The sequence below is a fragment of the Lactuca saligna genome, chromosome 1 (assembly GCF_052625555.1).
Source record: "Lactuca saligna cultivar CGN05327 chromosome 1, ASM5262555v1, whole genome shotgun sequence".
Classification (NCBI taxonomy): domain Eukaryota; kingdom Viridiplantae; phylum Streptophyta; class Magnoliopsida; order Asterales; family Asteraceae; genus Lactuca; species Lactuca saligna.
The window spans coordinates 50,258,943-50,286,273 of record NC_136417.1 but is presented as its reverse complement, the minus strand read 5'-3'; the positions used below and the strand labels follow the sequence as shown (position 1 = coordinate 50,286,273).

General features: G+C 38.9%; 1 protein-coding gene across 2 annotated transcripts; it reads right to left on the bottom strand.

Moving 5' to 3' along the window:
• LOC145035875 (uncharacterized) lies at positions 1-5,882 on the bottom strand. 2 transcript variants are annotated; one of them, XM_078984381.1, is made up of 9 exons: positions 5,762-5,882; positions 5,403-5,635; positions 4,373-4,732; positions 4,034-4,293; positions 3,412-3,553; positions 2,740-3,111; positions 2,503-2,634; positions 2,306-2,434; positions 1-2,142 (listed from the first exon to the last, which is right to left on the bottom strand). In XM_078984381.1, the coding sequence occupies exons 2-9, from the start codon at positions 5,550-5,552 to the stop codon at positions 334-336; spliced, it is 3,354 nt and encodes a 1,117-aa protein (XP_078840507.1). In that variant the 5' UTR covers positions 5,553-5,635; positions 5,762-5,882; the 3' UTR covers positions 1-333. The 2 variants fall into 2 exon arrangements, with proteins under 2 accessions (XP_078840507.1, XP_078840510.1); XM_078984384.1 differs by having other exon boundaries at positions 3,412-3,544.
• Positions 5,883-27,331: the final 21,449 nt, after the last annotated feature.

Here is a 27,331-nt window from a genome sequence, read left to right as displayed (position 1 = left end):
TGGTAAAAAAAACAAAAGAAAATAATCTTGATTATCTGATATTTAGTTTGTAGAAAACCCAAAGAAGATGATGATTTGTCTATAATTGCTTGCTATAGAAAAACAATACAAAAGCCATCAAACTGTGACACTTATCAAACTATCTCTACACCATAACAAGATAACAAGTAAGAAAAAAAAAAAAAAAAACAATCAAAACAAAAAGAAAAAAAGAAAAGCTGAATTTGTTTCACAAGATTATTGCATGCCAAATATAAAAATGGATCTCAGGTGGTAGTAGTAGTAGTAGTAGTAACCTCTCACCAAAATCTTCTCAAAACTTTAAAGTATTTTTCAGAAGAAGGAAAACTTTATCCCGTTGCTTGCTGCAAATAAGTTATATTCTTCCACTTCCTTCTCTCCCGAACAAACATTCACATTCACATCAATCTCTTCTCTTGCTCCAAACCCATTCGACACATCCACGGGCCCACCAAAATGAAATAGTGAAAACCCCGTATTACCCTTCTCCGTTCTCTCCAAATTCCCATTTTGCCCTCCGGCACCCGGTGAGATTCCTTTGTGTGTCTTCTCGGAGTTCTCATTTTGCATAACCGGCACGACCCTGGTGTTGTGGTCTTTAATTCCGTTGGTCGGTGGAATCGGTTGGTAGATTGGAATCTGACCCGGGTTAAGTAATGGTGGAGTTAACGGTTGGATTCCGCCATACGGAAGGAATCGTGAATTCCCATTCAAATTATACCCAAAAGGCCTAGTGAACAGATAGTGGTTTGGATGTGGTAATGGCATGGCTGTGGTCCAAGGAACCGGGGTTTGATGGTAATACCCCATGGAAGGAGCTTGAAACACCGGAAAGTGTAGGCTTGGAGCTTGTAAAGGCGGCGGAATCACATTCCCATGTTGGTGAGAGGTTGTAACATCGTTTCTCTTTCCGGTTTCGCAACTTTCCGATGCTTTTGATGGTAATTCCTCCGAGATTATGGTTTCTTTGATTACTTCGGATTGATGGCTCGCGTATTCCGAATCCGATGTCGATGAGGATTCCGGATTCTGGGGGTTTGAGGAAAACGAAGTGTTTCCGTCTCCTTCGCTTAGACACGACGAACAGCTATCGGAATTGGAATTGCTGATTCCGCACGTCGACAGATCCGTCGCCCCACTTACCGAATCAGCCTCGTTCTCCACTATTTCTTTGGCTTCAGCTTCGGTTTTTGATTCCTTGGGATCGTTATCCTCAACGTTAGTTTTTAATTCCTTGGAATCATCTGATGAAGAATTAATAACCTTGACGGATTCGCTTACGGAAACAGTAACATCATCGGAATCAGGATTGCTTCTGGGCTCCCATACTTTCTTTGTATATGGTGAACCATTGATTCCGTTGGCGATTTTACTTTTAGGTCTTCCGTATTCCATTTGATTATTGTACTTGTTTCCACGGAAATACGGTTTCGAGACATCGGAATCAGATTCCGGCTTTCCGACTTTGGGTCTATAATCATTGTGTTGGTAACAATTACAAATCCGATTATGACAACAATTGAATCTCTCATTGTACCTCGATCCATTCACCCTTCTTACGGGCTTATTTACTCCACCATTGAAATTATCACTGTGAAACCGTTGACCGGGTTTGACCATGGGCCCGCTTTCAAACCGCCGTCTCTCGGACCACTTTGACGATTGATCAATTTGGTAATCTTTCCATGGTTTCAATCTCCTTCGCGGTTGTTTGGAATCACTCCCACACATTCCATTCCCTTCTTTCCCATAGCTGAATTCGGAATTGGAATTGGAATTTTCATTGTCGTCATAATCTAATATTTGCTCCTCGGGTGTATAATCTTCGGATGCGGGCATTGCCAACTGAGTATCTTCTTCTTGTTCATGTTCATGTTCATGTTCATGTTCTTCACTGACATCATCGTTGACACTTGTCAATTCCTTATTCTCATCAGAAGCAGGAGTTTGACCAGGTTGACTTTGACTTTGACTTTGACAACATTTTTTCTCTTTTTCTTTTTCTTTACTTCTGAGTCTCTCTTTCCTACGAAGTTTTTTTTCCTTTTCCTTAACCCGTCTTCTCTCCCTTCGTTCTTCCTCATCACGCTTTTCCTTCTCTTCTTCTTCAAGGAGTTTAAACTGAGAAAAAATAGAGTTAGAAAACAATAGGGCAAGTTGCAGGAAATAGCAACCTACTTTACTCTTTTTACCAATATATGCATTATAGATAAAAATATATATATTGTTACATTGGAAGTTATATCAAAATTAAAAATAATAATCAATTTTTTTATTATATTACCTGTTTTTCCAAAGTGATGATGTCTTTGCATGCCACCATTACTCGTTCTTCCAACAATTTAAGTGCAAGTGATACAAACATGCTATGTGCATTTTGACGTGCAGTCCCTTCTCTAAAAGCCTTTTCAACCTATAAAAAATAATCCAAGAGATTAAATCATATTAACAAAATATAAGAAAAGATAATTTTGATTTTACCTGTTCTTTAAAAATAACTGTTGCAGCATCCAAAAGAAACTCCCGAGCAAGTTCTGGACTCTTCGCATGTTTTTGGGGACGTGAGCATTCACCATCTAGCTCATTTCCATCCTTGTCCATGGAATCATCATCCTGAAATTTTATAAAAAAAAAAAATTATGTAAGCAAAAAAGAGTAGCTCAAATGCAAGATATAACAATGTGATTTCAATTATTTGTGTAAGTTGCTATTAAAAACCTCTTCTTCCTCAGCTTCTTCTGCATGTTCAAAGAACCTTCTAATGCTTTCTCCTCTTGTGATTGTAACAAAGCCATCACCAACAACAAGTCTTCCATGGACACAATGTTGACCCTTCAAAGCATGGGCTTTGACCGAAACTTCATTGCATCGTCCATCTGTTCTCCATGCTCTTAGAGTGATATAGCACGCATTTAAACCGGTTAAATCTAGACCATTCACTTTAACCCTTGAATTTGAGCCAACATTTTCAAACTCTAAAATGTCTGATTTGCCCTCGCCAGTCCCAACCGCCCATTCGTAGTGCTCGTATATTCCTGTAGAATCTGCGTAGTTTTGACGCCAATCGGCTTGGATTGTGTCAAGAGTTACCTGCAAGAAGAATTTACATTGTCTCATTGAGTTAAAAGTTTTATTCCTCACCTACTTTGTCAGCAGGAGAAAATAAGTTGTACTGTGTTTGGTATGCATTAGACTGGAACTCAGACGAATGTCAATAAGACAAATATTGACATGACAGAACAGGTTGTACTGCTTTTATGTCGATGGGACAAAAACTGTCGCGCCAAAAAAGGTGAGACAGAGACTTGCTCTAATTTTTCATTAGTGCAAAAGACAAGAATGCCCTCCTATCTTTATAACTGAAAATAGCCATAGAAAGTTGTGACACACCTCATATTGGAAGCTTGTATCAGCCACACAAAACCAGCTTGTGCAACGAGCTTCTCTTCTCATGCGTTTAAGTTCTTTTAACTCCTTAAACTCACGGATTACATTCTTTCGGCAATCTCTACAAAATCTCTTGCTGTCAAACCTGTGAAATGTTGAGTCAATTGTTTGAGGGGGTGCTAGAGTTTATCAACATCTCATAAATTCTTGGGTAATTGTATATTAGAACATCTTATTCTCCATTTTAATGATACCTACCTACTTTAGATGTTCTAAGAAATTGCACACTTCATTTGTATCTCGATGGGATACAAATAGTTAATAACTAAACCAATACATGAATAATGATTCCTATAGAAGTATGTGGGATGTTTTCACACTACCTTATCATGAGTTTCCAGAATTTTAATGAAGAGTGTCTTATATTTTAAACAATATGCTATTAAAGAAACAATGCTTCATGGTCAACAACAGGGCAAAGGAGTCTTATAGTAAAACAAATGAAGATAACTATTGGTGTTTTCAATATGGAAAGAACCCCATATCATTCTAATATATGTATTCAATAATGGGCATTTCAAATAACCACACAGATGAAAACAGACAGTTTATAACAAAGACTTACCTATACATTAGTCTTTCCATAAAATCTTCTTCCTTCATTCTTAAAAGAGAATAGCGTGTCTCTTCTCCAAGTGCAGACCAAAAGTCAACCAAAGTGTCAACAGAAAGTCTTGCAGTATGCAAAGCACAGGTTTCCCGGGTCCCATGACCTCTGCCATACCCCACCATCCCTTGACTAATCCATCCACGACCTCCACCTCCACACGCATCAGGATAAAGTAATTCCCGCTCCCTCTCTCTTGCTCTTGCACTATCAAACACCTGATTTGAGCGTAATGTGAGATTTACAAAATTACCCCTCAAAGAAAAAGAAGTAGAAAGGATAATGAATGATAGGTACATTTTGAAGACCCTTTAAGTATTTTGAATAAATATAGCAGTCCAAGAGGGTGAGTGTTCCATCTCTAGTAGTGGTTAAACCTCCCCATGGGTGGACAGATGGATCTTGAACATCATCATTACGCCCAGTTGTCAAGCAGACATCATCACCAGTTTGACATTTTGAGGTTCCAAGTTTATTCTGATTAATTGTTCCCTCTTGCTGCAATGACTTTCCATACATGATGATCTGCAAAAAACCTTCTAGAAGTAACCCATTGCATCTGGAACAGTACATGTTCTTTCGAGCTTGTTCAAAAAGAGTTTGCTTGTCTATCCTCAAGAGGTCCTGCCTAGCTTGCAGTGATAGTTCACTCCAGAACTACAATGAATACAGAAACCCAATAATTAACAAAATTGTTCAATATGTATTTCATACATAAGCAAGCTCTTTAGTCTTTCCTGTATAACTAGTTTGAAACCAACAATAAGAACTCGATGCTTTTCAATATTGCATTGCCAACTTCAATTAACACATAATGACATAAATCATAACTCCTTGTTTCTAACATTAGGTAAGCAATTAATCATCCAGTAGTACACCAGTTACATAATGAGCCTTAGGTGGATATATGCAGCATTGATATTGGGAGATTAAGGAAGTCATCTAGAGGAACTCAACTCAAATGTGTTAGTGTAAGCTGCATAAGTGGTGTATTGCAGTTCTGAAATGTAACAGGGCGTCTAGAACAAGCATTTTAGTTTTGCCAGCATAGTTTAATTTTCACACTTGTAAGCCTTACAGTATGTGCTTTTGTTTATTGAAGCCACTTTCATAAACAGTCAACATTAAGCCTATACATCGTCTAATTAATTAATCCTGAGAAAACCTACTCACAAGTAGCGATCTAAATAAGCCACAAAACTGGAATATCGTTAAGATCTATGAATAACCTCAATCTGCTTCTACAGAGATTCTAAACAAACAATTAAAAGGAAGAAAAAAACAAAAAATTACATCTGAGAATTGAAAACTAAATCTAATTAAGTACCTTCTGAAGCTGATTGTAGCTAACATCATCCCGATGCTTAGACCAAAAGCCAGTGGACGAAACTGATCCATATGACGTTGTCGTATCGCCGCCACTGAATTGACAATCATGCGCTAATTCCGGCATCCTTTTTCTCAATCTCTCATACATTTCTTCATCGATATTTCCATTTACCAAATCCAGTCGCCGATGAAGAACGCTATTTCCAACCGAATTCTTACACTATCGACAATCTGATCCAGGAAAAAGCGAAAAAGGGAAACAAAACAAAAGAACAAAAATCCGGTTTAGATCATTACCGATGATTATTTGAGTTGATATAATTATATATTGAATCTGAAATTGCGAATTACGTATACCTGATGAATTGATTCGTAGAAAGGATCTCTGAGAATTTAGAGAGCGATAGAGACGAAGAACGTGAGGGTTTTCGATGAGATTTGGTTGTGTGTGTGTATTTATATTGTTGTATGTTGAGAGATGGAGGCTTCAGCATTTGTCACGGTTAAAAGAAGGGGATACTGTTACATTACCATCTTCGTTTTCATTTTTTACTATTATTTTCTTTTAACCTATTGTCCTTACTCGACTTTATTTTAGAAAAATATGCTTATTTTTTGTATTATAATTGTATAATCAAGTAAGAAATATGGTTGCCAAAAGTGAATTTCAATTATAAATAAGCATAATTTGATTATACATTGCTATTGATGGTGTTGGTTTTTGTTTTTAATACATGTTTGATTTAATCTAAACTCCAATGAATATGAAAGGTGTAGGATACATGGAGCGGATGTATGTAGTTTTAGAAAGGTTTTAGAAAGAAAAAAAAAGTTATCGGTTGTAATTATAATTTATCATGATTTTGGATGTAATAGGCATATTGCTTGTTTGATTTTTTATCACATACTTATTATAAGTTGACATTGTAGTTAAATATTACGTGTATTATATTGCTGAAAATAGGCAATGTGCATGTCGGTGCGGTTACTAAACATTGAAGTGGATTTGATCATGTTTCGTAGTCATTTTGTATACGAAAGATAATCTAACAATAGGCCTACACAACCTAAACAGACGTATCCATTTTGGTGTATGCAACTTGAGTTGTGAGTTGCGTCGCATTTCAAGTCTCTTTGAGGACACGAGCGACTTGCTACGTGGCGTGTATGTACGTAGCATGTTGTATACGTGGTCTAACAGCTTTTAATTGTTTATTTCCAAACCAAACTTCATTTATTGTGGTTTTCACTTTAAGGATACGGTTTGAAGAGCATTCGAGAAAATGGTTAGTGACATTAAAGGGGTCATTCATTAATATTCCAAATTTCATAATTAGTAAGTCTTAAATTTGTGGATTTAGCTTATTTTCTCATTAGTAACAAATTAGGGTTTATAGTTAGGGATTTGGGATTCTACTATGTTTACCTAATGATACGTAGGAATGTCAAAAAAATTCTGTGGGACCCCGATCCCGTGGGGGCTCCGTCCCGTATGGGGGTATTTGTTGAAAAAAATCGGGAACGGGGGCAGGGGCGGGGGCAAGCTTAACCCCTGTTTCCCAGAAAATTTTTGGGGGCGGAGGCGGGGGCGGGAGCAAGGTTAAAATGATTTTTACGTACAAAAATAGAACAAAAAACATGTTTTTAAGTTGTTTGTAACATGTAAAATTATGTTATAAATATCTATTTGTTATCCAAAAAAATAGTTTCTTTTAGCCAAAACAAAAACTTCTTTTAGCCCAAATAAGGTAGCCCAATATCAATCGGGGGCGGGGGCGGGGGTCATAAGGGGAATTCGGGGCAGGGGCGGGGGTGGAAAGGTTAGAGATTTCGGGGGAGGGGGGGGCAGGGGCGAGGGAACAAGAAAATTTTGGAGGTGGAGGCGGGGGATGCAATCTCCGTCTCGTTTACCCCCGTTGACATCCCTAAATTGATACGGTAATGGTAAATTTTGGTATACATGTATTTGGATTCGTGGGATACTATTTTTGGGTGTATGATGAAATTAGGTTTTTTTAAATAAAAAAAATGTAAATCGCACCATCATAGTAACTCACATCAACCCTGCTTTAAGGCTCACGTAGGAGGTCATTCGCATAACACTAATAATATTATGGGTGTTTAAGGGTTTGAACCATTAACCTTTTATGTGGAACTCCACTCTTCAACTACTAGGCTCTCATCACGGGGCTACTTTTTTAAATATGAACATGACAATGAGATCTATGGATAACATAGTGGGTTTTTTTACTATTTAATGTTCCTAATAGTGTGCATTAATGTTATATGTGTGGAGTTGTTGATGAAAATCACTTGTGGTTAATTTTAGTTATTGGGGGGGGGGGGGGGTGGCGGGGTTATCTTTGGTAACAACCATATACTTACGACAAGTTAACTAATGGAAAGTCGTGTAATGTTCATATGTTTTCATGTTATATACACAATGTGATGACTCTGAGTGTATGTGTAAATGACTATTTCACAATAAATTAAACAATTTTCATAAGACAGATGAATTTCACAAGAATTACATAATACATTATAACTTCAAAAGTATGTTGTTATTACGAGTATGTTGTCCTCTTTTTAGAATGGAATTGTAAAGTATATTCCCCATTAGCACATCATATGGCATTAAAAGTGATAAACATGGAATATGGGACCTTAAACCCATTATTATTTCTATATTAGTTTGATAAATAAGGTTAACATGTTATGAATCTGTATTTATGACGTTCGATATGTGAAATTTTATAGATATTATGTGTTATGTGAAATTTATAGATATTATATGTATATAATCCTTGTGTAGAAACTTACGTCAAAATTTAAGAAATAAGGCTAAAATACATAAAAGATTATTTAGTATAAATAATCTAAACAACAACCGTAGTGATCAAAAAAGTGAAAACATGCAAGAACGTCTAAATCTGACTCCGTGTAAACAAGTTATGATTTTTCAAAGTTTCGATGACATACAATACAACAGTGTGCGGCATAGAAACCGAAGTTAAAAATCGGTCGATTGTAAGGCATAAAAAATAAACAAGAATCGAATATCTCATAAATATTAATACGTCGATATAAAAACATACAAGAATGGATGTCATACGAAAGAGTTATTGTAACATCCATAAAAAATCATGTCAAATTTAAACTGTTTAAAACATTTAGAAACCAACAGTTATTACAAATTTGTTTTCAAAACAGTTCTATATCAGAGTATCCCAGAAACATAGTCATAAATGTGAGGAGCTGTACGATCACGTCTTTGCCTTCCCGCGATCATCTTAGGTACCTGAAACCAAAACTGAAACTGCAAGCCTAAAGCTTAGTGAGTTCCCCCAGAATACTGATACACAACAAATAACACATATACAAATAGCAGCATGTAATGGGTCCATAACTTTACAGATTGGATTACCCCTGGACCCACATTGGGAATCCGGCTTTCCTTCCGGGCCCATAGCTCACATCTGGCTTGCCACTGAGCCCACAGTATGAGTATGGAATGCCCTGCCCGGCCCTCAACTTGTATCTTGAAGGCTCCTAAGCCTACAGTACGAGTTTGGCATGCCCTACCCGACCATCAGCTCATATCTAGAATGCTCATGAGTCCTCAGTATGAGTCTGGCATGCCCTGGCCGGCCCTCAACTCATATCTGGAATACTCCAGGGTTTGTTGGCTATCGCACTGAGTAGTACAACCTCAACCCATCCCATATAACATGTTGACATATAACATAACCAATGCACATACAGATAATCATATATTAACATGGGTAGTCCTACAGATCTACCAAACTGGCATAGCAACTAGCATGCATAACTAATTCACACTCAACATAACACCAACTACTAAGATATCGGATCCAATAAGTCATCATTGGTGCCTTCGACCCCTTAGTATAGTGAGGATAACTCACATCGCAAGTAGTGCTGAATGAACTGAAGGTCTCTGATATATGTCTCTCCGAAAATCCTGAACTATCAAAAATACTAAGTACTAAGTCAATGAAACATCCTAAAAATACAAGCCAAAAATTTCATTTTTGAAATCATTTAACAAACATAATATTATCATCATAAAATCAAATCATCAAACATGTATCTCAAAATCTCATAAAATTTGTCAACATATAATTGTCTCATATAAAATATCAGCGTAAGCTCCCAGGCTAATAGAAACTGTGGTGTGTCTCATGCCATCAACTCGAGCCCTTCCCTTTGCTAGCTAAAGTACCTGAAACCAAAACTGAAACTGTAAGCGCAAAGCTTAGTAAGCTCCCCCAAGCTACCACATACCATACACATATAACATGCAACTAGGAGATACGGGCCTCGCCCACACTCATGGAGATACAAGCCCCACCCATACTCTAATAAGTAGGAGATACAGGCCCCACCCACACTCAGCTACTCGAGATACAGGCCCCGCTACCGGGAAATACGGGCCCCAAGAAATACTCGGCAGACATACAAGTATCACACATACAACAAGTATAACTAGATCTATCATTCAGACTTATATCATAATCAACTCCAGTACCAGGAAATACGGGCCTCGCCCACACTCAGCTAACTGGGAGATATGGGCCCCACCCACACTCATCTACTAATCATAACACGCTACGGGCCGGCCTTGGTGCGTTAGACTCGTTCCTACTTAAAGGAAACTCACCTCGTTTGACTGGCTGCTGAAACTCTGAGTGAGAAATCCCTGTCTGCTGCTCCGACGACTCTCTGACTATAATTTCCATAAAGATACTTAGTCAAAAGTTGATAACTAATCTTAGGGTAAAATTACCAATTTACCCCTGGCTAAGGTCAACATCCTGGTTAAAGCCAACATCCAGTTGACTTGACACGCCGAGTTGGTCCACCAACTTGCCGAGTCCTTATTTTTCATCTGTCCCCAACCCTGACTCTACTCGTCGAGTATAGCAAGAACTCGACGAGTTCTCCTTCAACCATAACAATGGGACAATCTTCAACTGACTCGTCGAGTTCATCCTTGAACTCGTTGAGTCCACCTTCATCGTATGAGTATGTCTAGTCCGTGACTCGTCTAGTTATAAGAACATCTAGTCGAGTGCGTCTTCATGGGTTGGGAGATTGCCTTGGACTCGCCAAGTTTGTTCATACACTCACCGAGTCCCATAGTTTCCAGGTTCATTACTACATCTACTTTGCTGAGTACTCATCCTGGACTCAACTAGTTCCTTCCAGTCTCAACTGGATCTCTCGAATAAGAAAAGGTTGGGAAACCAAACCCTGGCTTGCTGAGTCCCAAGAACGACTCATCGAGTCGACTAATGTCCAAGTCCATAACTCGATTTATGTTGTGCAAATCTCATCCAAAAGATAGATATGGGCTCCTAAAGTCGATATAATACGTAAAGTCATGAAATTTACGTACATACATGGGACTTTTATGCTTAAAGGACCAAAAATAGGGTTTATTACATACATGGGGTTCTCATGGCCATAAAGATGGCATCTTTATGCCATGAGGACCCTCCAAGGTTCCAGATCTCAAGGTATATCAACTTGGGACGTCTAGTCTCATGGATCAAGCTTCTTCGACCCAAAACTCCATAATAATGACCACAAGGATATTTAAGAAACTACAAGCCAAGTATGAAGCTTTATTACCAGAAAGTGAAGAGAAAATGATGTTGTTCCTGGATCTACAATCTGCTCTTGAAGTCCTCCTTCTTCCTCTTCTTCATACAAGCTTCAAATTACACAAGATTAATCAAAAATGGCACTCAAACACTTACAAGGCTCAAGGTGGTGAGTTAGGATTTTCTGGACTCCCAGGGAGTGATAAGGGAGGCCACAAGGGTGTTATATTCCTTTAAATAGGGGAACAAACCCTTAAAATTAGGGTTTCCATCAGACAACTCCTACTCGCCGAGTCGGTCTAACAACTCGTCGAGTAGGTCACTTAGTTTCCTGATTTAGAGTCGATCCTAGTCGACGAGTTGAGCCTCCAACTCATTGAGTTCGAGGGTAAAATATGACGTTTGGGCTTGAATTTAAATGCGTACCTGAGATCGGGCATTACAGTCAATCTGTAAGATATCAACCTTGACTAAAGGTCCTCATAGTCCATATTGCCTTTTATCTAACTTGGGCCAAGGCCCAAATGCCAATTTCGTGATCTTAAAAGCCCATATATCTAAAGCCCATTAATACTCCAATTTTCCCAATTGGGCCCAACTTCCTAATTAGGCCTTATTCTAGGATCCATTATCAAAACTGGCCCAAAACTCAATCATTCAGAGAGACTAACAAGGCCCAAGTCCAATTAGTCCAAAGTCGGCCCAATCCCAAAGCCAAATTTGTCAAAAGTCCAACAGAGGGTGTACGCGGGGTGTACTTGCATTTTATGTTGACCACCATCGGGGTGGTTGACTCGGTACGTTGGGCGTATTGAGACTACAGGCTTTGGATCCATCGATCAAATGTGCTTATCAAAACGCTAATAAGTGCTTAATGGCTTAAGCACTTAAGCCCAAACTTCAGATCCATCGATCAAATGTGTCTGAGACTCATAAAGTGTTGAACTTTAAGGCTTTGGACGTCCAGAAAGATCTTAATACATGGTATTAATCGATTAAGACCTCCCTACTCCATGCATGAGTCACATTTAGCTATTAGGATGTCATTTTTATCACTTAGGACCCCTTCTAGGGTCTGAAAGGACAACTTATCTCGTTCAAATCATATCATGCACCAACTTGGGACTTTTTTGGGACAAAAAATGGTTCCATATAGCTAGCATGTCAATATCTATATCATACAAACATAAAGTTTGAACCTTTTTACCTTCTGGAGCTTCTAGGGCACAAATAAACTTCAGATCTACAAGCTTGTCCTTGTTCTCCAACTTCTTGATGCAACACTTTCTCCTCTAACTACTCAAAACACACTCTATTAGCTCACACACTCAAGAAAGAGATTAGGGTTTGGGGAAAATGGCTCAGAAATGTGGAGGATGAGGTAAGGGTGGGTTGTGAGCTCATAAGGATCTTTATATAGCACTCAAACCCTAAAGATTAGGGTTTGCATCTAACGCAAGTACGCTTAGAATACACAAGTGTATGCCCAACGTACTAAGGTGCGCCTAGTATGCTTAGTGTACTAGTCTTGTGCTCAAAGTTGCAACTTTACCCCTTAGGCTCCTCATGGATCGACTCTTCTAACCCCAAGGACTACAAATAACAAAATAATAATAGAAGAGAGGGTTCGGAAATACATGCAAAATCTCAGGATGTTATAACTCTCCCCTACTTGACCTAGACTTCATCCTCAAAGTCCGTTGTAGTAAATAGATTCAGGAAATGCTCCCACATATCAGACTCTAGCCCCCAGGTCCACTCAGATTCCTTCCGATGCCGCCACTACACCTTTACCAGAGGTATCTCCTTGTTGTGCAGAAGCTTTACCTTCCTATCGAAAATAGCCATTGGCTACTCCACATAGTTCAGGTGCTCGTCAACCTGAACATCATCCAATGACACCACTGCATCCTCGTCCAATGTGCACTTCTACAACTGGGAAACGTGGAAAGTGCTATGTATATAACGGAGCTCTTTCAGAAGATCCGGTCTATATGCAACCTTGCCAATCCTGGTAATAACCCGAAATGGTCCAATGTATTGGAGACCTAACTTTCCCTTCTTTCTGAAGTGAATCACACCCTTCCAGGGTGAAACCTTTAGTAATACCATGTCACCTACCTAGAACTCCAACTCAAATTGATATCTGTCGACATAACTCTTATGCCGACTCTAAGCGGTATACAATCACTGTCTAATCTGCTGAATCTTCTCGGTGGCCTGCAAGACTACCTCAGTCGTTCCCATCACTCTGTGACCAACCTCACCCAAACATACTAGTGTGTGACGTCTCTGCCTGTAGAACATCTCAAAAGGTGGGGCGCCAATGTGGAATTATAGCTATTATTTTAGGCGAACTCTGCAAGGGGTAAGTGGGAATCCCAGCTCCTACTGAAATCGATGACACAGACCCTCAACATGTCCTCGAGGGTCTATATGGTCCGCCCACTTTGGTCATTGGTCTGTGAATGATAAGTCATACTAAAATGCAGTCGCATGCCCAACTCCCCATGGAACTTCTGCCAAAAGCGGGAGGTGAACCTAACATCACGGTCTGAAACAATAGAGACCGAAACTCCATGGCGAGCAATGATCTCGCAGACATACACGTAGGCCAGCTTCTCGGCTGATGAGCTCTCCCATCTGGCCAGGAAAATGGGCACTCTTGGTCAATCGATCCACGATGACCCATATAGCATCAAATCCTTTCGTCGTCCTTGGCAACTTGGTAATGAAGTCTATCGTGATCTGTTCCCATTTCCACATGGGAATCTCTAGAGGTTGTAGCTTTCCATGCAGCTTTTGATGCTCGGCCTTGACTATCCTACAAATCAAGCACCTCGTGACATACCAAGCGATTTCTCGCTTCATGCACGACCACCAGTAGCTCAAACTCCAATCCCGATACATCTTAGTGGCTCTCAGGTGAATAGAGAAATGAGACTTATGAGCCTCCTCCATAACCATCTGCCTGACCCCACAAAACATCAAAACCCATACCCGACCGCATCGGGTCAATAATCCCCGGCTATCCTGCACAAATTGGGTTTTCTCTCCCCTGATCCTCTCTAGTTTCCAATTCTCGGGTCGCATGCCCTCAGCCTGAGCCTCTCTAATCAAGCCCACAAGTGGAGAGTCCACTGATATCCTCATACATATTGTCAAAGTGGAAGATCCAACTGACTTGCAACTCAGTGCATCCGCCACCACATTCGCTTTACCTGGGTGGTAAAGGATCTCACAGTCTTAGTCCTTGACTACATCTAGCCACCTGTGTTGTCTCATATTCATTTTTGGCTGATCCATTATGTGTCTTGGGCTCTTGTGATCCGTGTATATGGTACAGAGGGCCCCATAGAGATAATGTCTCCAAATCTTAAGAGTGAATACCACCGCTTCCAACTCCAGATCATGAGTAGGTATCTCGTCTCGTGCAACTTCAACTGCCGAGATGCGTAGACTATAACTCGTCCTCTCCGCATGAGGACCGCTCCCAGTCCTATGATGGATGCATCACAAAACACCACAAAATCCTCGACTCCCTTCGGAAGAGTCAATATTGGAGCCTTACATAAACGCTATCGGAGGGTCTCAAACGCTCTCTGCTGCTCGGGGCCCCACAGAAATCCACCCCCTTCCTCGTTAGATGAGTTTGGGGTACTGTAATCTTGGAGAAATCATGTACGAATCTCTGGTAGTAGCCAACCAATCCCAAAAAGCTCCTGATATTTAAGGGAGATTTCGAAACCTCCCACTGCATAATCGCCTCGATTTCGCCGGATCAACCAAAATCCCCTCCTAGTTAACTGTTAGATTAGGTGTCTAAGCCCATAACTATAATTGTTATATATTTGAATTGATACTATCAATGTCCTTTTGGGTTGCCTTCAAACCTGGAAATTGAATATGATAAATGCTGGAGAGAGAAGAATGATTTGTTAATTTATTACTTGGTTAATAAATTAATTTGAAATCAAGATAAATGATTTATTAATGTATTATGGATATAATATATTAATTAGAAATCATTTTTCTAATTAATATTTAATCATAAATTAATTTGAAATTAATTTTGAGATTAAAGGAATTAATTGAAACTTCAAGGACTAAAGGTGACAATGTTCAAAAGTTTAGCATTGAGCATTCCAGAACCTCCCTTAGAGGTGGGGAACGAAATCTAGAGTGTCCTAGGGTTTCCTTGGGCTCTAAGGGTGCCTTGGAAGCCTTAGGGAGGAAGTTAAGTGATTAGGGTTATCTAAGATACACATGCCTTATCCTAAACCTTCCTTATCACCTATACAAACCCCTATAGGGTTGGATTTTGTCCCATTCACTCCAAGAAAGGCTTAGAGCCGATTTTTCACTTCCCTTCTCTCTCCATAGCAATTCTTGGTTGCTAGGTTTGTTTGTGAGCCATTAGAGGCGCGACACTTGTGGCGCTTGCTCCCAAAGTTCAAGATCTTCAAGGATTAAGATTGTTATTACAACATAACAATAAAGTTATGTGTCCTAAACCTAATTATACGTTAATTTCGAAAATTACATGTGCCTCATAGGGTTTCTAGCTTTGTGTTCAATGCTTGTATGTCTAATAGTGAAAACATAGATCCTCAAATTAGGATTGCATGCACACACATGATTGTTTGCTATGTATAAAACCCAACAGTGGTATCAAATCTTATGGTTGTTGTTTTCAATTAGATTTGATACAAAAGTATGAATTTGACAAATTAGGGTTTATGGTAAATAAACCCTAGGGTTCGGATTTTCGAAATTAGGGTTTCAAAACCCTAGTTTTTGAAATTTGTTAGGGTTTCTTGAACGCTTTTCCTTTGGCCCCCGTATTTTCGATTTTAGGGTTGGTAAACCCTAGGGTTTTCGAAAATAGCTTCCTCCCTAAGATTAGATTTCAAAATTTTAGGGATTATGATAATGCTATCTTTAGTAATTATCTTATTAATTGTTTAAATGGATAAATAAAAAATTTTAAATTTTCATTTCCAAATTTTCGAAATCTAGGCGATAAAGGGATTAGGTTAAATTAATTATTTAATTTAATGGATAATCCTTTAAGATTTAATAATTTAAATTAATTGTTTAATTTTTGATAATTATTAAATCAAAGTTTTAATGTTTACGATTTTAAAATTAACAAATATTAATTTTTCGAAAATTTAATATTTGATTAAAAACCCTAGTATTTTAAAATGTTTAAAATACATTCTTATACTATTATAATACTAAAAGCTTAATGTATAAGAAGAGTTAGTCTTACCGTTAGTAGGCCTCATTCACGAAGCTGATCTATAAGGAGACATAAAGAAATTGCCTATAAAATAGTGATTGAATGGGTGTCCACTCTCACACATCGCTTCCTTGACTAGTGGAGGGTCGTTAGCCAAATGGATAGGCTAGAAAATTAATAAGTATAATGAAAAATATAAAGTGACTAAATTCTTTTACAAAATTCTCAATCTTAGGTACTTTAGGAAAAATGTGAATTTGATGCTAATCCATGAAATTGCACATTACACCTTATTAGTCGTTAGTGGAGCGTGTATGGTTAACCGGCACACTAATACGGGACTAATGAAGGATGTCAATGGGTTTCTCGTAAGATTATCATTGATCAACGAAGTGTGTGTGGTTAACCGACACATTGATTGGGTGGTAATTGACATCGAGAGTACCGAGCTAATATGCATGATTATTCACACCTTGTTTGTGATCCTCGACATTCCAGTCACAAACTTGAAGGGCGTAATTGAGATTAAACATGTCATTGAAAATTTTAATGAATCTCAAAAGATCTAGGAGTTTCAATTCATTTAAAGCCTAATTTTTAAAAAAAAATTTCATGGTGGAAGTTGGTAAATCGCAATTTACCTACCTTCAAATATTTTGCACCTAGATTATGGCATCCCTCTTCCGACTTGTAGAATATTGTATTGGTTCCTAGACTTAATATTTCATTTGGGTGTTGTATTAAGGGTTGAATCAACTAACTTGAATTTCTCCCGTTTTGTAGATGTCAAAATCTAACAACTATGGTCTTCCCAAATCTTTTGGAAAAGGCTTTCCATATGAAGATGATGTTCCGCGATTGGATCATGGAAATGAAATGCAACGCTTGTGTTTCAAGGTAGGCATTAATATTGATGGGATACTCTAGGTTAACCTTTGTAACTCATTTTGAAGAAATGAAAATGAATTATGTGAATATTATGTGAATTATATGTTTTATGCTTAATTACTAGGATTTAATTAATTAAGAATAAAAATGAGCATCGAAAATAAATATTAGATAAAGCCGATATCTATTAAGAAAGTTGTAGTGGTCGTGACAAGGATTACAGATATATAAAGAATACTGAAATCCGAGTTATAACGAATAAGTTATGACGTGTCGAAGTTTTGCGACAAAACTGTCACGGTGCCGAATGACGTAAAAAGTGAGTTTTTGATAAACTACTTTTTAGCCTTAGTGATCCAAACGAAAGTCGTAGTGTTTGCTAAACCGAGAGTATGTATAAAAAGAACGCCCAAATCTGACTTCGTATGAGGAAGTTATGATTTTTCTAAGTTTTAGCTTAACTGTAGACAACTAAAAACTCAAATTTTAGATCGAGTGGTTTTTAGCCGACACAACCTAAACGAGAATCGAAGGTCTCCTCAATAGTAGTACAATGGTAAAAAGACAGACAAAAACGGACATCGGATGAAAAAGCTATGAATTTTTAACGGATTTCCTATCCTGGTCTGTTAAAAATAATAATATAAAAATTAAAGTCAAAATTAGCTGACAAAGTCTAAACGAAAGCTGTAGAGCATAATTTTAACTACGCGTTCATATAAAGAACATCAAAAACGGAGCTTGTATGCGAAATTTATAGATTTTAGAAGTTTTTGCACAAAAATCGAGAAAATTCGCATAGTCCTGCTTCAGCCTCGTCACCTTCGCTCTATGCGCACCACGTGTCTGAAACTGCTGAGTCATCCGAGGTGTGTCGCAACCCTCGCATCCAGAGCGTAGGTCCAACCGCGGTCCGACGCATGCCCTTTCTTGCGTTTCTGACCTTCTCATGGCACGCCACCTTGCACCCCTCGGACCTAGATCTTGGTCCAATTAGAAGGCCACACCTGGACCCTCGCACGTGCAAGCCATTTGCATGCCTTCGCCTCCTGCTGCCTCACGCCTTCGCTGCTGACCCACTCTTCTTAGCTGACCTTCGGACCTCGCCTATAAATACAAGGCTTGCGAGATTACCTGTGTAAAATTAGATTTTTGCCATTTTTACCCCTTTTTCAATATCTTTATCATTTTGACTTCCCCCAAAGTGCCGGTATTATACCATGCACCGGAACACACCCCGAAGTACCCGAAGACCCAGAAAATTTTATCATTTCGGTTTCGAAGCCCGAACCTCGCAGAGCCCAGTTTTTTAATAAAACTCTCGGTTTTATTAGAAACAATTGTTTTAGGAAACGAAGTGCTGCGCGATTATCATTAAATCAAGTGAGCGTGTAGTTAGTTTCACCTTACACATAGATATGAAATATTTTATATAAAATATGTGCTGTGTGAATATGTATTGTTTGTTTATTTGAGATGGATGTCGAAGGAATGATTATACAATTTTTTTAATAATTTAAATTGTATATGTATTTTTATCTACAAAAATGTTGGGTAAAACATGTGTAGATGAAATAGTGGGTGTGTGATGAGTTGGATAAATGAGATGATTAGTGATATAGATCATGAGTTGATGGTGAGTGGTGAATTATGAGAGAATCACTTACCCAAATGTTGGCCCCCATCATTCAGCAGAGTATGGATGAAAACCATGGACTATTCTAGATGATCTGTGGAACATTAGCAGGCTCGCAACCTGTAAATGTGTGAACTATATGTTCATCAGTTGTACTCTAAAAACTCATTGACATGTATTGAAGGGGGGATTCCCATGAATAATACTATCGATACATAAGAGCTATGGACTTAGCACATGTTGTATAAACCCTGACAGCTATGGACTTAATGTCTGTTGTATAAACCATGACGACGATGTGACTTCGTGCCTATTCCTTTGGATGAATCCTTAGGAATGAGTGATAGTTGATTCTTAGGGTAAATCCTTAAGAAATAAATAAGATAATGGGGTTGGGGTAATTTGGTTGATTGTTTGATGTTTAAGCATAATAAATTTATTTATTGTGGGTTGAAAACCCTATATGCTCACCAGGTTCCCAAGTCTGACCCACTCAGCTTTTTATAGTATAGGTAGTGGACCTCGAGCATAGTCGGATGATGATGATGAGTGATTTTTGGATTATAGGCCAGTAGTTGTAAATAACTGTTTTAAGTCTTATAATGTCTTGTTTATGCTTTTGATCTGTATCGGAACATGACATTCAGAGGTTTTGAGATGAATGAAAATATATATTTCTTAAAGAAAAGTTTTGATAAATTTTTATCATGTTTTGTTTTGGGAACAAATTCCACAACATCTTTTAAAAAAGATTACTCTGATTTTATTTTAAAAAGCATAAAATAAATCGGTCTTTTCTGACCGAGAAATTAGGGGATGTCACATTTGGTATCAGAGCATTAGTTTATACAAACTAGGAATTTGTAGGATTTCTAAACTTAAACTTAGAATGCTAAGTGATGATTGTGAGATGAGTGTCTACCATATTTTTAGACACGAGCACTAGTCTATTTTAGGAAAGAAGCCTAAAATGCTTTTATGTGCTAAATGTTATATGTTTGTCATATATGTCGTTATTTGTTCAGATCTATGTTCTGTTGCCGACCGGATCTGGAAAACCTTATGTGTGTAGGATTTTAAGCGTACGATTACGATATTAGAACTAACATATAAACGTTTCAGAGTAATAACAAAGATTTAATGTCTATCAAAAATAAGGATCTAAATTCCCCTACGATTGTTGTATAGATCGAAATGGCGAGTACTCAAAGAGGATTCGGAAACAATAATTCGCAGCCTGAGCGAATCACAATTGTTGGGGTACATGCAATGGTGTGTACGATGTTGGATCAACAGATGGAAGAGACAAAACGTTTACTTCAGAAAAGTAAGGACGAACTTACTATGCTAGTACGTCAGGCATCTGCTCTTGTGGCAACTATTTGGGTTGCTATGAAACATCCCAAAATTCAAGCCCGAAAATTTCATCTTTGAATTAATAATTTTTAAAACATTTTACCATAACATTGTCAATAAAGCCACACATTACAAAATCATAATATTGAGTCCCAAATCATGACATCAAAATAATGAAAATCAGAGTGCAATCCCAGAAAATCTGATGCGGAATCATGTGTGTGTGTGATGCGATGCTACGTTGCTGACTCCTTCCCCTTAGACGAAGAGGTACCTGAAACCAAAACAGAAACCGTAAGCACAAAGCTTAGTGAGTTCCCCATCATACCACATACCATACAATATCGTCGGTATCTTTCAACCGGTAACTTCCATCGGCATCTTTCAACCGGTAATCGTCATCGGTATCTTTCAACCGATAATCTTCATCGGTATCTTTCAACCGGTAATTATCATCGGTATCTTCCAACCGATAACTGTCATCGGTATCTTTCAACCGGTAACTGGGGACTATTCCAGCCCTACCACTAGCATGCAACATCAAGATATAACATACAGTCAGGCATATTCGGGTACTGACCTACCCTTCGGTCCTAAGGATAGCTATCAGGGAAACTGATCCCTACTATACACACAACATATCATACAGATAAATCTTATAACCAAGGCACATAACCAGACCAAGATACTTATCACAAAGACAATCATCTCCTAATTATTCCTATTTAGTGGGCCGACATTGTGGCCTTAGACCCACCCCTACTGGAAGGTACCTCACCTCGTACAAGTAGCTGCTGAAAATCTGCACGGGAAACCTCTATCTGCTGCCACTCCGAAAATCCTGCGGCTATAATCCCAACAAAACACTCAGTAATAATCTGATATCTACTCTTTGGGTAAATTCACTGTTTTACCCTTAACCAAGTCCAAGTCAAAGTCAACTTCCAGTTGACCCGACTCGCCAAGTTGGGCCGTCAACTCATCGAGTCCCTACCTGTGACATCCCCAAAATCACGGCTAGAAAAGACCGATTTCTTTTTTATGCTTTGTAAAAATCAGAGTACTTCTTTTCATAAAAATGTTGCAGAATTTGTTTCTAGAAAAACACGATAAATACGTTATCAGAACATTTTCGAAGAAATGTATTTTATTCATTTTTAAAACGTTTGGAATGTCATTGTCAATACATAAACATAAGCATAAACGAAACTTACATTTATTTACACTAGTGATCTACATCTCTTTAATCTCTCAGTGTAATGTGATTTCATATCAACACCTTTGATTTAAATAAACTGAGTGGGTCAGGTTGGGAAACCTGGTGAGTACATAGGGTTTTCAACCCACAATAATATAATTATTATGTTTAAACAATTAAACAATCAACCCAATTACCCATCCCCATTATGTTCTTTATTCTTAAGGATCTACCCTAAGAATCAGCTATTTCTCGTTCACTCATTCCTAAGGATCATCCTAAGATATCGGCACGAAGTCCATCGTTGCCACGATTTACACAACGGGCACTAAGTCTTCATAGTCACCAGGGCTTAGGCACTAGGTCTGCATAGTCGCCAGGGTTTAGGCATCAAGTCTGCATGATCACCAAGTTTTAGGTATCAAGTCTGCATGATCACCAAGGTTTAGGCACCAATTCTGCATGGACGCCAGGGTTTAGAGTACACCGGGTGAACACATCTTTCACAACACCTACAGGTTGCGAGCCTGCTAGTGTTCCACTGGACTGTCTATAATAGTCTGTGGTTGTCATCCATACTCTGCTGAATGACGGGGCCATCATTTGGGATAAAGGCTTCTCACATCATCCACCTCTCACCTTCACCTCGTGGTCTATAACACCTCTCAAGTCATCATTCAACTCATATTCCATCTATTATATCTACCCATGTTTACCCCAACATTATCGTAGATATAAAATACATATATAGTTTAATTCATTTAAAACATGTATAAAATCGTTCATCCAGCATAGACAACAAGTTTTTAGATAATATGCACACATAGCACGTAATTTACATAAAATACTTCATATCTATGTGTAAGATGAAAGTAACTATGCACTCACTTGAAAGGTGGTGATTCAGCACTCGGACAGTGCTTCGATACTCTCAAAACAATTTCCTTTGATAAAACCTAGTATCAATACCACTAGGGTTTAGTCTAACGATAACCGTGACAAATTAATAGTCTAGCTATTATTATTATTATATAAGTCTTAAATAACACTCAATATAACTCATAATAATAGCCCAAATAATTATTTTAAGGACCTAATAACATTACTATAATTATTTGAAAGCTATATTAAAAATTGCGTAAGCGTAGCTCACTTACAGCAGATTTTAAAGAAAACCGGGCTTTGCTCGGAGCAGCGTTTCCGAAACCGAAAGACCCCTTTTTCTCGGGACTGCAGGAGCCTTGGGGATTCCTTAGGGTGCTATGGGGTTTACCTAGGCTTTTAGGGGGGTTTGGGGTTGTAGAGAGAGAAATTAGTGAGAGAAAGAAGAGGTTTTGGAGTGAAGAAGAATGGCAGCCTCGACCATCTATTTATAGCCCAGACTTCAGACTTACGTTGGGCGTACCAAAGCCTTAGGCTGGGCGTAAGTTCGGATAAGGTCTCCACATGCCGCAGTCTCGGTGGTGCTACGCGTTCACTCCTCGGACCAAGTAGAACAGCTGTACGCGAGGCGTACTTCTTTCCGATGCGGGGCGTACTCCAGATGCTAGGCGTCCCTTCACTACGCTGGGCGTAACCCTCGCACCACTTGTCACCATCTGAAGCGAGTTCATCCGACGGCTGGGAGTTCAGCCACGTCATCATTTCATGCATCAGCTTCGCAAGTTGTACACTTAACTTGTAAAATTCATATCTTTCGCGTATGGGCTCCGATTTTGACGTTCTTTATATCCACACGAAAGCGGGAACGTACTCTGCAACTTTCGTTTAGACTTCGTCGGCTAATTTTGAATTTATTTTAAAAGTTATATTATTAACAGGCCGGGACAGGATTGGTCTGTTAAAAATTCATAACTTCTTCATTCGACGTCCGTTTTCGCCCATATTTTTCTTGTTATGCTACTCTTAACGAGATATTCGATTCTTGTTTAGGTCGTGTCGGCTAAAAACCGCTCATTCTATTATTCGAATTTCGAGTTGTACACTGCTAATCCGAAACTTCGAAAAATCATAACTTCTTCATACGAAGTCAGATTTGGGCGTTCTTTTTATGGACGCTCTCGGTTTAATGTATTCTACGACTTCCTTTTAGATATCTAAGGCTAAATCTCGCTCTATCGTAAATTCACTATTTACACTTCCCGATGTCGTGCCGGTTCCGTCGCGAAACTTTGACGGGTCGTAACCTCTTCGTTATAACTTGGATTTCTGCGTTCTTTATATGTACGAAAACCTTGTGAAATATTCTACAACTTGTTTAAGATTATTTATTTTAAATAATCTGCTGTCGAAAAGTCATTTTCGACACTTATTGCCTCTAATTTGACTAGCCCGGATCTGCGGGCGTTACAATTATCTCCCCCTTAGGATGATTACGTCCCGGAATCATCAACGAAACAGGGCTCGTATAGTGACTACATACTTCATATATTCATCCTAGGTAATAATTATAACTTATATATTCCTTCAAGTCTATCTCTTAGACTTATTGACTGTAAGTAGTACCTGATCGTGCACCTGCTCTCTACCTCAAGTTAGACTCCAAATTATGACCTACCATGATGTGATGCACGTTTTGACTCGGGTCTCTCAGACTATACCTTCCTTCATGTTCTAATGTGATATAATCACATTTTAAAAGGTAGCATTTCTAGCTACAAGCAACTTTTCGTGATCTCTCTACTGATCGTTTTTTTATTCCAATCTTCCATCTTAGGTCTGATGCTACATCGAAATTGATTTTCTAAGCCACATAGCATACTCAGCGAAGTCGAACTCAATTCGATATGAACACTAGGGTCAGAATATCAACAATCTTTTTAGTCATTACCGAAACGATGGTAACGACATACTTGAATAAAACGATATCAATTACTAGCTTCTTGGTAACCTTGTGACTTTCCTTGATCCAAGCGTGAGTCCTGTGCTTCCGGTAGTATATGCATCTACTACCTTTCACACCTACTCATACTCATCCCAAGTATTTTCTTGCAGTTTTCCAAGTCACTATATAGGAAAATCACATAACAATTTAACACATCAGATAACAAAACGAGGACTTTATTATTTCGTGAAATTATTACATAGGTGTTCAGGTCCACCCTAGATTACGCCTCTAACAGGCTACATCATACGATACTATGGCTACTGCATAACTTGATCTTCGGATATGAAGTCCTTATCCTTGATTCCTCGCATGGTTTTCTGCTTTGTCGAGAATCATGTGGAATGCTATTGGCCTTGGTGGTGTGTTTGGTCTTGATGTCTCGTTTTTCTTTGGGCAGTCCCTAGAAATATGCCCTTCTGTGTTACATCCATAGCACACCTTCTTGTTGGACGCACACTTGCTAGCGTAATGTCCTGTCTTTCCACATTTGTAGCAAGTCACATCCTCGCTACATTTCCTGGAGTGCTTCTTTTACACTTTTCGCACCACTTGGCTTCGCCTCCTCCTCCTCCTTCTTCAGTCTTTGAGAATTTCCTTTATTTGTTGGACTTTGAAGATCCTTCATGCTTCCTTTTCTCGCCAACTTCAGCTCTCTCCAAACCCTTCTCTCGTATCTGAGTCTCCACATTCTTAGCAGCCCAGATGGCGGCTTTCAGAGTGGTATTTTGCTTGACCATTGGACCGAAGTCTGCTGGTAATCCAAGGGAAAATTTGTTAACCTTGGAGAGCTCAGTTGGAACTAGGTAAGGAAAAAGCTTCATTTTCTCCGTAAAACTTGCATCATACTTGATGACATTTATCCTTCCCTTCTTTAGATTCTGGAACTCATTGTTGATCTCCAGAAGATCCTGCTCAGAGCAGTACTGCATCTTTAACTGCACCAGAAAATCTTCCCATGGCATCTTGCTCACTTCTCCTTTGGGCATCGAATCGGTTAGTAGCTTCCACCAGCTTAGTACTCCAAATCTCAACAGAGGAACCGCGAGAGCGGTCTTTTGCCTGTTGCTACACTCGCAACTCTCAAACATCATTTCCATCTCGGAGATCAAGTTCATGACTTCCACCGACATCGGTGTAACACCCCGTTTATTTATTAGATAAATAAATAAATTAATGAACGAATAGTAGCCCTAAAATAAATAATTATATAGAAAAGGATGGTCTCGAAGGGCTAATTGTGATAATTTTAGAAGTTGGGGGTTAAAAGTGTGAATTTCAGACTCAGTTGGTAAATATTTATGAAGATAGGGGCTCCGTGGTAATTATTTGGATTTAATTTGAAAGTGAAAGAGGTGGAAGGACTGAATATGTCACAATTAAGATATTGGGGTCAAAAGAGGTAACATAGGGAGCTGAATTGTAAAGATTTTAGGAGATGGAGGCTGTTTGGTAATTTATGGGACTTAATTTGTAATAGATTTTGATGCTGAGGGTTTAAATAGCAAATATGGGCCTTATTTTGAAAGGAAATGTCATGAGGAGGGACTTTTTATGTCAATATGGCAAGATGTTTAGTAGCACCATGTATATAACCTTACTTCACCCATTACCATGCTAAAAACCCTAAACCTAGTTCTTATTCACAGCCGTCGGGTATCCTCCAGCCGCCATCATCGGTTTCGCCTACTTCCGACCATCCATGGCCGCCAAGCGATGATTGAGTCAGGTCAATGGCGTTTTCTTCAACGGGAGCATTCAACGATCCACTCTCGATGTTACATCTGCCATCGCGCCTTTCCAATGAAAATGGAGCCGCCGACGATCGATCACCGCTCGGTTGCTGCTGCTGTTGGGCTGTTTCGTCGGGAGTGTGGTAGCTTCGATCGCTTCTTCTCTGCGGTTCCAACATCAGCCACATCACTGGTACCGCCAAGCCTCCGGGATATCGCCACTACCCTTCTTTGCTATTTCCCCTTCGCCGACGACTCGCTCTAGCCAAAACCACCGAGACCAGTCAAGCCATCATCGTGAATCGTTTCTACAGTTTATCGTGAGTTCTTGTGGGTGTAATACCACTTCAAGATTTAGGTGTGGGGGAGGCTGTTCGACTGGGAACCCAAAGGAACCACCGCCACCACCACGAGGTGGTGGCTACCGAAGTGAAATCACCGTTGTCGCCGCCATACGCCACCAAATGGTTAGTTGGCTCCCCTCTCCAAGCCGGAGGTGTGATGATGCGTGTGGGTGTTGTTTGGATTGCTCGAAAAGGAATCACCGCCATCATAACTTCGTGCTTACGGTTTTTAGTACGATGGGGGAACTCACTAAGCTTCGTGCTTACGGTTTTTAGTTTTGTTTTCAGGTACTTCGTGTTTAAAGGAAAGGAGTCGGCTTGATCGCAGCGTATCACACTATGTTTTCCACACATGAGATCTTTGGGATTGCACTCTGATATGGTTTTATGATAATATGTTTTGATTAATGACACTTTGGTTTTGACATGAGATATCATTATGAATGTTTTTATACTTATGGTTTTATATAATAACCTATTTAAGAATGAAATTTTTGGCCTTGAAAATTGGGATGTTACAAGTTGGTATCAGAGCCTTGGTTTAAGGGATTCAGACATACTTTCGAGTGTGTCTGAACTCAAACTAAGGGCTTGGTATGAAAATTTTCAAAAGTAAAACCATTTTATAAAAAGGAGTTTGAAAAGAATCTGAAAAAAGAAAAGAACTTTGAGAAGAACAAAGTGTGTGATGCAATCAATCAAGCTCAAGTAAGTTTTCCCCAGGATACCTATACATGTGATGTTATGATATGATATGATTATGAGAATTGCATGCTAGATTAGGGCTAAGGATCTAGGAGGATGCCCTATATGGCTATTGTATGTGCTTGTAGACTTGCATGTTAGTACTGATCAGTCAGTAATATGATTGCCTGTTTAGGTTATGCCTTATTGTATAAGCCTTAAATTGCATGTATAGATTCCTGATTAGGGGATAGAATGATTTGATTGGAATATGATGGTTAGATTTTCCATTGTCTGAATGTTGCTTGCTTTTTGCTTTGTGGGACTCTTAG

Bases quoted from the DNA above. Each gene is read 5' to 3' on its own strand.
- LOC145035875 (XM_078984381.1), bottom strand. From the start codon at position 5,552: ATGTATGAGAGATTGAGAAAAAGGATGCCGGAATTAGCGCATGATTGT. The intron at 3,112-3,411 runs GTGTGTCACAAC...TTCTTCTTGCAG, and splicing joins ATACAAGCTTCCAATATGAG to GTAACTCTTGACACAATCCA. The intron at 2,635-2,739 runs GTTTTTAATAGC...ATAAAATTTCAG, and splicing joins AAGAAGCTGAGGAAGAAGAG to GATGATGATTCCATGGACAA.